Below are 13,570 nucleotides of genomic sequence, written 5' to 3'. Positions count from 1 at the left end.
CAGCATCTGTTAGGTTTCCAGACTCACGTACTTCAAAATTATCCTGCCCCTCAAGCAAACTGTTTTCCTTAAAAATGACTTATTATTTTATACTCCTGTTCACATAATCTGAGTACATTCTCCATGTGAAAAAAATGAAATATTAAATATATGAATAAATAAAAATCAGGCAATCTGGTCCTCTATATTTTCTGCATGTGTAAGGAATTATTCTTCTTACTTTTCTGGCTGACACTTGATGTCTTTCCCAAGTCATAATAATGCAACCCATGTCCCTATAGGACAGACACTCTGTTAAGCACTTGATGTATATCAGCATCATATATGCTTGAACCTTACAACACCCTATGAGGTAGGTACTATTATTATTCTGACCTTACCCGTGAAGACACTAGAGTACAGAGGGATAAAGGCACCTGCCAAGTATATATAGAAATGGCAGAGCTAGGATTCAGACTCTAGCAGTTGGGCCCCAGAGGCCATGAACTCAGTCACAATTTACTTCTTTAGTCTATGTATTTCACTGGAGTGTTATTTACTGCTACATGTTGAACATCTATTCTTCACCCCAAACTATAATTTCTCCTGATATTTTTATATAAAAAAATGTACAGCCATGAATCTCCTCCATATGATGAAAAGCAAGCTTTATGTCTCCTGAATTTTAGGCAAAATCAAGGCCATCTTTGTTTTTGCAACTTTTGAGAGACGTTTGTTGGGATTCCTTATTCTCTCTCATATTCTGAGCTCTTTCATTTTTCCCCCCTGTGTCACCAAGAATCTCTGACCTAGCAGGGGCTGACTTTTTTTGTTTTGTTTTGTTTTGTTTTGAGAAAATACAGATAATTTTTTTATTTTTTTTATTTTTTTTCAATATATGAAGTTTATTGTCCAATTGGTTTCCATACAACACCCAGTGCTCATCCCAAAAGGTGCCCTCCTCAATACCCATCACCCACCCTCCCCTCCCTCCCACCCCCCATCAACCCTCAGTTTGTTCTCAGTTTTTAAGAGTCTCTTATGCTTTGGCTGTCTCCCTCTGTAACCTCTTTTTTTTTTTTTCCTTCCCCTCCCCCATGGGTTTCTGTTAAGTTTCTCGGGATCCATATAAGAGTGAAACCATATGGTATCTGTCTTTCTCTGTATGGCTTATTTCACTTAACATCACACTCTCCAGTTCCATCCACGTTGCTACAAAGGGCCATATTTCATTCTTTCTCGTTGCCACGTAGTACTCCATTGTGTATATAAACCACAATTTCTTTATCCATTCATCACTTGATGGACATTTAGGCTCTTTCCATAATTTGGCTATTGTTGAGAGTGCTGCTATAAACATTGGGGTACAAGTGCCCCTATGCATCAGTACTCCTGTATCCCTTGGGTAAATTCCTAGCAGTACTACTGCTGGGTCATAGGGTAGGTCTATTTTTAATTTTTTGAGGAACCTCCACACTATTTTCCAGAGTGGCTGCACCAGTTTGCATTCCCACCAACAGTGCAAGAGGGTTCCCATTTCTCCACATCCTCTCCAGCATCTATAGTCTCCTGATTTGTTCATTTTGGCCATTCTGAGGGGCTGACTTTTTTCCTGAATGACATCCCTCTACTCTTCCTTGCTCTCCTCATGAAAGAAGTTGTTCCAGTTTCTGGGCCAGCAGCACCACTGCTGCCAACAGCATCACCTGTCTTTGAGACCTACTGAGGCTCAGTAACTTAGAATTGTAACTAGGTTAGCATGCCACACAGCGCTCAGCATCTCCAATTTCCTGTTTCCAGATCTGTCATCTAGTCTCTTGTTTAAATCATCTTTCAATGTCTTTTGTTCTTATCTTCTCTCATGATTTACTTCTCAATACTCTTCTGAAGTATTTTTATAACTTATTAATGGTTTTTTTCCACATAGAAAAAAAAATCTACACTTTACTCTCAATGTATGGACGCAGCATCAGAGACTATGTTTTGTGATCGTGTGTTAGTAATTTTAGGGGTCTAGTTCCTTAAATTAAAAGAAAAAGAGAAAAATAGAAAAACGTGTACCTATTTGTTCTAATTCCATACATCTTTTTGATAGCAATTCAAATTGATAATACTATACTAATACTAACAGTAATAATATTAGAATTTATTGACTACTTTCTCTTCATTAAATTCAAACATTTACATGTAATAATTCAATTGATTTCCTTGGGAACTCTTATTAGAAGGTGCCATTGGGAATTTCTAGAAGTGTATTTGTGATTCAATGTCTAAAATTTAGAAATAGTACATCATTGAAAGAGTAAAATGTGCAAGCAAACTGCTTTCTAGAGTTGGCACTCTCTTATGATCATAATCCCAAGAACAAATCAATCCTGAATCGTTTGGATGGTTCAAATTTATCAACAATTTAAAACTGAAAAAATGAATGGGAAAGTCTTAAATTGTACAAAGGAGCATTTTGAGTGGAAGAAAATTGATTCTGCTATAATGACTATTGATTTTTAAGTTTTCATGGTACATCCATAGTCTTCAAAGTTCAGCTATACAGGCACATATTTTACCCATAATGTAAAAGAAGTTAAATGAGCATGAATGAGTCAGTGATCACTAAGGTAAAAAATCTAAAAATTCAGATCATCTGAATATTTGTAATTTTCTTTTTGATGTAGGCATAGGCATACTCTCATTTAAACAGCATTGCCTTCTGAATGAGGTATGGCTTGTTTTCACATAATTTATAGAAAAAAATATCAAACTAGTTAGAGTTATGTTGAGTAAGCAGGAAATACCAATCCTAAAGTGATAAATGTATTGAGTATAACCATTAAACATCAAGAGAAGCTAAGAAGACATCACATTGTCAATGCTTTTGTTTTTGTTTTTTGGTTTTTTGCTCAGTCTGCTCACTTACTATATTTTTTTGTTTGATCTCTTTTACTTTTGAGCTGATAGCCAGTAATAAAACTGAGTTGGGATTCTTGCAAAATGTGAATAATTTTGCAATAAAATAGTATTACCATAAAATTTAGCATTGCATTTATTGCTTTATTTATGTTTTACTTCAGCAAAGAGGCAAAAAATAAAAATATCCACTAACACAATTCTATCTTAAAGTTAATATATTATTTTAGGGAGGAAAATAGATCTTAACTTTCTTAGTAAATATTTATATAAAATAATTTTCATTAAAATAATAGAATCGTAGAACCAGGATACTCTATTTTCACTGCGCTGTTCACTATTTCAGAGCTTCGAGAAACCAAGACCTCTGAACACTTCAGCCTGTCCCACCATCCTTTAGACTACAGGATATTATTAATGGATGAAGATCAGGACCGGATATATGTGGGCAGCAAAGATCACATTCTCTCCTTGAATATTAACAATATAAGTCAAGAACCTTTGAGTGTAAGTTAATTATTTTCATTAGGGCCATGTCGACTTTGTTTTATTTAAAAATTTCACATACAATGAAAAAATTGTGTATTTCATTAGAACTATAGAAAATACCGGCCACATGTCAATAAATAATTGGATGTTAGTGCTTATTTCATGAACTGAAAATATAATCAAGTCAGTTCTGTCTGTCTAGCTTCATAGATTTTAACACTCTAAAAACTGAAGCTAAATGAAGAAATACTTCCTGTGTGTATTTGTGTGTGTGTGTGTGTGTGTGTGTGTGTGTGTGTGTGTGGAGAGAGAGAGAGAGAGAGAGAGAGAGAGAGAGAGATATGCAGTATAGCCTGACAAAATGATCAGACTAAAGGAAGATCTACCTTGTCATCTGTATGTAATCCAACAAGGCTTAAAGGAATTAAAAGGAATATAGTTATTAAGGACACTGTTCTTTGAACAAGTGTGACCTATATTTATCATTCTATTTCACAATAAGGAAATAAATTTATCTTTATTGGAGTAAAAAAAATAAAAAATAGTTATTTAAAAATTTGTCACAACAAGATTTCTGAATTTATTATTTTAACAAGGGTCAATGAGCTGGAAATTCAAAACAAAACAAAACAAAACAATAATCATCACCATCAGAGACTTGACCCAAGGGTACAGTTACTGAGAACACTAACAGAGTATTTTAGAGAGGGAATCTCTTGGATGCAGTCCAAGTTATTTTAGCTATTGAAGTACCTAGAGACCTGTTTTAAGTAAATCTACTGCTGTGGCTGTGTGGTTTACCAATAACAATATTATACCAAAATAGCAATATAAGTGTAAATTCATTGTGATATAAAGAGTTGAGAAAAGTGTACTATAGAAGGAAGGAAATACACCTTTTATTGTATACATTAGTGACCTTATTTTAATATATATCATTAGGAAATGGGCATATACTATTGAAAGGCATTTGTTAAAGGAAAATTGGTGGGAGTCATAAAATCTTTAGGAATTTGAGTTCATAAACTGGAAGAAAGATCTTGAAATATAAATATAGAAATGCCTAAAAGAAATGTGTTAGGATAAAGTAATTGATGACTGTCATATATACAAGTGAGATTATGCAACCTTTATTTTCCTTTCTGAGCAGGTTTTCTGGCCAGCATCTACAATCAAAGTCGAAGAGTGCAAAATGGCTGGCAAAGATCCCACAGTGAGTGCCTAAAAAAACCCCAAAACTTAAATATTTGGTCTTTGAATCCATGTACCTTGAGTGCAGCCAAGAGTAAGACAAAGGGTGTTGGTGTTTTAAATCTTCTGCTGGACGCATGGCAAAAAATGTAAATGTAAAGAAGTTGGAACTCTTAAACACTGTAACTTAGGAATTCCTGACCGGGTAAAAATTTTTTGCATTGCTTCCATTATTGCATTCTGACACTTTTCATGATGGATTTCAGCAATAACCTCTGTTCCAGTGGATCCAACCTGCAGAATTCTCAGCAGGCCGTTGAAATAATGATAATGCAAGTGTCTGGAGAAGCTCCCAGATACCATGTAGGCTTTTCCAAAGAAAGATCTCGGCAAAAGGGTACTGGTGAGCCGGCACATTCCAGAGGCGTAAATCACCAATGATTAGTGGTATCTTTGTTAGTTAAAAATAACCACAGAAACAAAAACCAAGGCAGATATGAACATCAATTAAATGTTCAGTATGCAACATTTGTACAAATTGTATACCTTTAAGTGGAATTCCATGTAAAGAGTTAAGAAATAAATCTGTATGGATTTCTACAATCTGCTGAAACTGACATATTAACTGATTCTTGAATATTATAAATACATGGAGCAGATCTATAATGTATATGTTATTTAATTTTATAAAGAAACATGTATGTCATCTTATCTTCTTGTCTCAAATCACAGAAAATATCATAATGGAACCATATATCAGAATTACCCACTCTTTTACAAGTAATTTGGTAGAGAAGTTTTTTATGCATTTATTCACTCTTTCACTCATTCATTCAACCAATATTGATTGAGCCCCTATTATGTGTCTGGCATAGTATTAATTGCTACAGACATAATTTGTGCCACAATAGGCACAATCTGACTCTTCTCAACTTTATTATCATATTGGAGAAGCCAACGTTAATCAAATGAGCATAGAAATATGTGCTTATGCAGGTATGCAATTTAAATATGGCAGTTGGATAGAAAAACTAGTACTTGTACACACACATACACACAATGAAATCTGAGGTCTAAAGAAATATGACCTTGAGGGGTGTCTAGGTGGCTCAGTTGGTTGAGTGACTGACTTTGGCTCAGGTCATGATCTCACTCACGGTCTGTGAGTTCAAGCCCCACGTTGGGCTCTGTGCTGACAGCTCAGATGGAGCCTGAAGCCTGCTTCAGATTCTGTGTCTCCCTCTTTCTCTGCGCCTCCCCTGCTCATGCTATCTCTCTCTCTCTCTCTCTCTCTCTCTCTCTCTCTCTCTCTCTCAAAGAATAAATCAACATTAAAAAAAATTTAGAAAGAAAGAAATACGACCTTGAGCTAGTGTGAAAAATGTTGACTAAGCACTTATTGTAAGTGTAGAGATAAGAAATGCTGATTTCAGCGGCTCAGTCTATGCACTGAGCCTTCAGAGTGAGGGTTTCAGAGATTCATCATGGTGGCTCAAGGAAAAAAATAATTCTTGTGGAAAAAGGAAGCATGGGAATTAAAATTTTATCTTCGCTGACTCTCAACAGTCCAGGTATGAGGTTCGGAAAATGCCTGGTGCGAGACAGAGTCATGGAAGACTCTGACATGTAGTATCTCTGGGTCTCACTGGAGGGTGTTGTTGAGAGAACTCACTGGGAGTGACTTAGCTCTGGGTCTCGCTTTTTCAGTTTTATAACTGATCTTCTAAGGGAAATTTAAAAATGGGCTGAAGGAGTTGCACAGGCATATTTGTTACCCACGAGATCTGCTGGGCCGTAGTCTACAGGAAAAAATCCAGAGAAATGTGCATACTTGTCTTCTAGGGAACCAGTAGTAGAGTGAAGTATAATGTTGTGGAGAAGTCTTTTTTTTTTTTTTTTTTTTTTGTCTCATGAAGCTATTATTTCTATAATTATGCATGAATTTAAATATTTTTTTATTCTCTAACATTTTAATCTCCCTAAAATAAAGTTTTTAGCCATTCTTATGGATCCTATCATGTCTTGCCCTTTGCCACAGTAATATCCTGTGGCTGTAATTACTGAATTTAATTGTCCTCTTTGTTCAAAAAGATTTTCATTTCCCATTCATACGAACTGTCAAAGACAGGATATGTTGGATTTAGATACCATTGCACATTCTCTTTCCAAAGATTGCTGTTGCTTTTGTGAAGAATCTCAGCCAAATCATTTGATGTCTTTCTCCCTTTGGCAAAATAAAAATGCTCTGTCATTTGCTTTCTTATAATTAAGAGCCATTAGATGAAATCTTCAATACATGCTTACATTTTCCCATAGTTTACTCATGTTGTAATATCGTTCATGGATATCTTTAAATTCTGCTATACTGCAAAGTAGTATACATAACAGAAGTAACTGGTGAAGAATTCTCTTCCAGTACAGCCAACATTGTTGGGTCCTGAGAAATAATCAGCCTAACTCTATCAAATACATGTTTTGTCTTTGCAAGAGAAGAGAATCTAACTCATTTCATACATGTGAAATACTTATAGAGAAGTGTCTTTTAAACAGGCCACAAAAAAAAGACCAGTGGTAGAAAAGTGATGCTAAATCAGTCTTTACAGTTCTAGAGCATGACATTTTTATTACATTCTTTAATAAAACTAAATATTTGAGAATTAATATTAATTCTGTTACAATAAATACCTAATAATATTTTATTTAAAAACAGAGGAATTGAATATTTTATTTTGTAGAAATCAGTTAGCCATTGTGAAGAAACCAAAGTAGAGCATCTACCTTTAGGTGTGTTTACAATATACTAGAGATGATGAAACATATATGCAATAACTATCAAATAATAGTAGCCAACATTTAATAGAGTGAGCCAGGCACTGTTCTAAGGCTTTCTTTTAATCCTCACAACAATGCTACAAGATGGACATTATTGTCACCGTTCACATTTTTAAGATCAAGAGACCTCACTAAGAGAGTGAGGAACTTACCAAACCTGCCCTGCTAGCAAGTGGGAAGGAGGCCACTGCCTGGCTCAGGCACATTTTGGCTCTGGATCCTGAACTTTTATCTGGTAAAGCATGCCATTTCACCAGGAAGAGTTTGCTAAATGCTAAGTATACACACAAGATACAAAGAAAAAACACACTAAAGTTGGGATATTTGGGGAAGATTTGATAGACTTGATGGCAACTGTGTTGGGTCTATGTTAACCTTTATCTTTATTTTATTTTAGTGATACTGAAATTCAAATAAGTTATACCCTTTTCCTCTTTCCGCCTTTGGCACAAATCACATGTGACTCTCTCCTTGTTCAATTATCTTCCCATCTTTTTAGCCTGGAAATCATCTGTTCCTCCTCTCAAGTGACAGTGCAGATGTCACTTCTCTGGGAAGTCTTCTCTGCCCACCCAGGACTGGGCTAGCTGTTATTGTGTGTATGCCTGAAACACTCTGTCATATATTTCACTGCATTTTTAACTATAACCCTCCACTCACTGATTGGAAATACTGTGTAGTGTCATTATTCTCTGTGCTCAGATCTTTATCTAGACACTTAATACAATTTAAACAAGATCTGAAAAAGTGGAGATAGAAACAAGCAAGCCTGGGAATTTGTTTTAAGTGATTGTCGGGAGTTAGAGGTAGGACATGGTGGATGATGAGTGTATTTGTGCCCTTCAATTAATAATGTTTGTAATAAATTCATTATGCACTTATTTTAGAAGTTCATTTTAGTTAAATTAAAATATTTTTATTTTAAATATTATAGTAATCATCTACTAGGCAAAACTTAAACTAGTTGACAATTAAAATCCATACTGCTTTAGCAACTGAAAGAAAATATACACCATGGAATCAAGTATCACTTATTCCTTTAGATTTCTTAACATACCAAATTTTAATTAAAGCTAGAAAAAATAACACTTAATTATTAGACAATAATTCAAGAGAAGCTAAAGTTTGATCCCAGAAATAAAATATCATAATATTATAATAAACTAAGGCTTATAAAGAAAATACATTGTCCTAGTGGGAATAGAACTAATTTTCTGCCTAGCTAAAAGACTATAACCTGCCTCCCATTTCCCTCTGGGCCTATATGTATTCACTCCTACATGCTTCATTTATTTCTAAATGTTAATAATTTATTCATACTCTAAATAAATTGAGCTTAAACAGTAGCACGTGCTGTCAGACATATCCAATGAGATAGGGCATAATGAATGCACTAAGTAAATACTGTAAGAGATTGTTGAAAATTTAAGCAGGATTACATATATTTAGACATATGTGAGTTACATGCCCACAATGTCAAACTTTTTTTATTAATTGTAGAGTGTCAGTTTCCATATTTATGTGACCAAAGGATCCCGAACTACTGGAAAATCTATTTTCTTTAGAAATATATTTATCAGGGCACTTGGGTGGCTCGGTTAGCTAAGTGCCGACTTCAGTTCAGGTCATGATCTCACAGTTCATGGGTTTGAACCCCAGGTCGGGCTCTGTGCTGACAGCTCAGAGCCTGGAGCCTGCTTCGAGCTCTGTGTCTCCCTCTCTCTGCCCACCTCGCCCACTCACGCTCTGTCTCTGTCTCTCTCAAAAATAAATAAACATTAAAAATTTTAAAAGAAATACATTTATCATATATCTTGATTTATTGTCTAAACCAAAGAAGTGTAGGCCAAGAAGAAAAGAATAAGAGGGATTTTTTTCCTCCATTGCATAGTATGGGCCATGAAGAGTCAATATTTTTAAAGTCCACGTCTGTGTTCCAGGATACGTTTTCAAAAACATTTATGCTAAAAATATCATAACAAATATATGTTCAATGCAGAAATGTTTGAAGGCCTAGAAAAGCATGTAAACAGCAACAGAAAACCATCTCTTCTTATCTCTTTGACCCTGTAGACTTAACCTCACTGTGCCTCAGTTTTCTTGTCTGCATAATGGGCATTCTTATAGTACCTATGAGTTGTTATTATGATGTTTAATGAGTTAATATTTGAAGAGAGCTTAGAATAGTATATAGAGCACAGTAAGTGGTATATTACTAGTACATAAATTAAAAAAATTCCACTATCAAAATGTAACAACTTAAAAATTGGGTGTAGGGGTGCCTGAGTTGCATGGTCAGTTAAGTGGTTAACTCTTGGTTTCAGCTCAGGTCATGATCTCACAATCTAGGAGATCAAGCCCCTTGTGGGGCTCTGCGTTGACAGCCTAGGAGCCTACTTGGGATTCTCTGTCTCCCTGTCCCTCTGCCCCTCCCTGACTCATGTGTGTGCTTATGCTCTCTCTCTCTCTCTCTCTCTCAAAAATAAATAAACATTTTTAAAAGATTCAGGGTATACTTTTTCAGCATTTTATTGTTTGAAATATATAGGTATATAAATAAAATGGTACTATGTTCTACCTAATGTTAACACCGTTATACTTCATACAGCATTGTACTAGGAAATAGTTTTGAAAAGGAATTTTTTAAAAAAAGCATCCACAGTATTGAACTGCACTGAAGGCTCATTCTCTAAACCTTTCATAGATGTCTGCTATGATCAGAACCTATACTAAGCTCTGTGCAGGACAAATGCCCTGTCCACTTCACCGGATTTGTCCTAACAACTGAAATAAAAAATACATATGAAAGAGTCCAATATCTGACGTTGTGCATATTTATTATGTGCCAGACACTATTCCACGAGCTTATTAGTATATTGCTGACAACAAATGTAATCATCACCATTTAAAGATAAAAAGACTGAAACACAGAGAAGCTAAGTAAATGTCTCAAGTTCAAACAGCCACTGAAAGGTAAAGCTGAAGTTTGACCTAGGTCAGTTAGCTCTGAACTTTATACACTTGAATCCACTGTCTACTTCCCATCTGAAGACTGTGGCATGATGACAGGCCAACTCTAATTGCCTCTCTGGTTTCGTCACACAGTAATTCACTATCCCCTCTAGGCACCTCTTTCAAAGTAAATCCTGCTCTGTCATGCCTCCATTATTTTGTTTATGCTCTACTTTCTTTTGGAATGCTCTTTCCTTATGCTTTGGCCTATCAAAATCTCTGCTTATTCTTCAAGTTCCAGCTAAAATGACACCCCCTTCTCAAACCCTTTACATCCAGGTCAGCATTACTCATTCTCTCGGATTCTTTCCTCCTATAGCACATTTTTAAAAAGTGTAACTCTGCTATAGTATCTACTAAACCTGATGTATCATGGCTTCCTTCGTCTGAAAGGATGAATCTATTCATTTCAGTGTCTTTGACACGATATGCAAATTATAGAATGAGTTCAGTAAGTATTTGCTGGATAAGAATGATATGGTTGCTATGGTCTAAATCAGAAATAACGTGGACAGAAACTATGGAAATGGAAAGTAACTAGAAAATGATTTTCAGTAATTAACTTGCTTTTTTTTTTCCTTTGTGTTTATCTCTCTGGGGAACGTTGGTGGGGCACACTGAGCATCATCAGGTACTCTGAAAATCTGTCTCATGGTTAATCAATCCCTTTCTTTAATTTTTTTTCATATTTATTTATTTATTTTGAGAGAGAGAGAGAGAGAAAAAGAGAGCACAAGCAAGGGTGGGGCAGAGAGAGAGACAGAGAATCCCAGGCAGGCTCCCTGCTGTCAGTGCAGAGCCTGACATGGGGCTCTATCTCGTGAACCATGAGAACATGACCTGAACTGAAATCAAGAGCCAGATGCTTAACCGACTGAGCCACCCAGGTACCCCTCAACCCCATTCTTTTCTTTTCTTTTCTTTTTTTTTAATCTTTATTTATTTTTGAAAGAGAGAGAGCATGTGAGCAGGGAAGGAGCAGAGAGAGAGTGAGAGGGAGTCACAGAATCTGAAGCAAGTTCCAGGCTCTGAGTTGTCAGCACAGAGCCTGACGCGGGGCTCAAACTCACGAACTGTGAGATCATGACCTGAGCCAAAGTCGGACACTCAACCGACTGAGCCACCCAGGCGTCCCTCAACCCCTTTCTTTAGAAAAGCTGGATGTTGGGGGCGCCTGGGTGGCGCAGTCGGTTAAGCGTCCGACTTCAGCCAGGTCACGATCTCGCGGTCCGTGAGTTCGAGCCCCGCGTCGGGCTCTGGGCTGATGGCTCAGAGCCTGGAGCCTGTTTCCAATTCTGTGTCTCCCTCTCTCTCTGCCCCTCCCCCGTTCATGCTCTGTCTCTCTCTGTCCCAAAAATAAAATAAAAACGTTGAAAAAAAAAAATTTAAAAAAAATAAAAAAAAAAAAAAAAGAAAAGCTGGATGTTGGAGGCTAGCCATGGTTCAAGACACAGCTCAGTCACTTAATAAAACTTAGAGCACTTCATTTAACCTTTTGGGGACTCAATTTCCTTATCAATAAAATGGAACTAATACTTTAATGGGAACATTGCTTTGAGGATTAAAAAACAATTAATATCAAAGGCTTAAGAGCTCTGTAAATATCAATAACTTGTAAAAACTCCACTCTACCAAGTGTGGATTCCTCACCCAAAGACAAAATACAAAGTGATTAAAAGTACAAGATCTTTTTAAAGATTCTTCTAAATATGTAAATTTTTTATTTACTTTTGAGAGAGAGAGAGAGAGAGAGAGAAAGAGATGGAGTTCAAGTGGGGGAGGGGCCCAGAGAGAGGGAGACACAGAATCCAAAGCAGGCTCCAGGCTCTGAGCTGTCAGCACAGAACCCGATGCGGGGCTCGAACTCATGAACCACAAGATCATGACCTGAGCTGAAGTTGGATGCTTAACTGACTGAGCCACCCAGGCACCCCCAAAAGTACAAGATTTAATGTTAGACATATTTGTGTTTGAAAATCTGTTTTACCTGTTTCTAGATCAATGGCATTAAGCAAGTTAACTAAAAAAGCTCTAAGCTTCATTTTTCTAAAAGGACTTGTACAAATTCAATGAATGTTAAATGCCCAAGTGGCATAAAGTACTCTCAATAAATATGAGCTATAAAGGTAAAAATAAAACGTCCTGGGAAGTAAAAACAGGTTAAATATATAAAATGATCATTCCAATGTCTAGAACATAATAAATTATCAACAGATATTGGCTATAATAAGTAAATATAAAATGTATATAGAAATATACATGAAACAAGTATAATCTGTACTTGAAATATAAAACATATTAGTGCCATCCTTCTTTTTTATCAATACCAATCATTCATGATAGTAAACTGTCTACAAAACTCAAGAGGACATATAATCTGTTATTAATAGAATTGAATTGGATTCATGTCTTATGGGAAAATAGTATATACAGAATCCTAAAATAACTAAACTTGGATGTGAAAAAAGTAAACACAAGGCTCATTGCTCACTGATATCCCTAATGTAGACATGTTATATACACACCATACTTCATCTATTCTTTTTCTACAGAGAAACACATTATCATCTGCAGTTACATAGTCAATTTCCAAGTACCTCTATAAACAGGTGTCAAGATACGGTGATACTATCTATTTAACAAAAATTCTTAATGTCTTAAAATAAGAATAGGTGTATAGTCTGGTCTGTAAGGATTAATTTCTTTGGCAGCTGAGTTAATGATTATTTCATAATAAAATCCATAATAGAAACATATGTATAAAATTACTACATAAAAATTAAGTATATATAATGGCTGGCAAGTACTTATAAAAAAGGAGAAAATTTTGAGAAAATGTAAAATAATATTGACTTTAAATTTAACTTCTAAAATCTTTAACTTCTACTTTAACAGAATTGTTTTGTTTTTTTTTTTTTTTACTTTTCAAATAATAGATGTGCATTATAAAAAATTAATAATATGGTACCTGGAAGAGAAAAAAGAAATATATGTTGTCTGACCACCCATGGGAAAACCAGTGTTAACTTTTAAAATATTTATAAAAAATTTTTATAATCTATAACATTTTTAATGATGTTCTTTGTGAAAAAAATGCAAAGAAAACAAAATTCAGTTTCAGGCTTGATTAATTTGTAGTCAGCAAAGTCTAGTGAACATAGCA

At 35.4% G+C, this 13,570-nt stretch overlaps 1 protein-coding gene across 1 annotated transcript in view; it reads left to right on the top strand.

Moving 5' to 3' along the window:
• The window catches only part of SEMA3C (semaphorin 3C), a 174,772-nt gene that overhangs the window by 81,231 nt on the left and 79,971 nt on the right, over positions 1–13,570 (top strand). Inside the window, exons 3-4 of the mRNA XM_045494620.1 lie at positions 3,230–3,390; positions 4,523–4,585. Of these exons, the coding sequence (XP_045350576.1) occupies positions 3,230–3,390; positions 4,523–4,585 (224 nt within the window). The remainder of the gene's footprint in view (positions 1–3,229; positions 3,391–4,522; positions 4,586–13,570) is intronic.

This window comes from Leopardus geoffroyi, chromosome A2 (genome assembly GCF_018350155.1).
Source record: "Leopardus geoffroyi isolate Oge1 chromosome A2, O.geoffroyi_Oge1_pat1.0, whole genome shotgun sequence".
NCBI classification, from domain to species: Eukaryota; Metazoa; Chordata; class Mammalia; order Carnivora; family Felidae; genus Leopardus; species Leopardus geoffroyi.
This window is presented reverse-complemented; position numbering and strand designations above follow the sequence as displayed.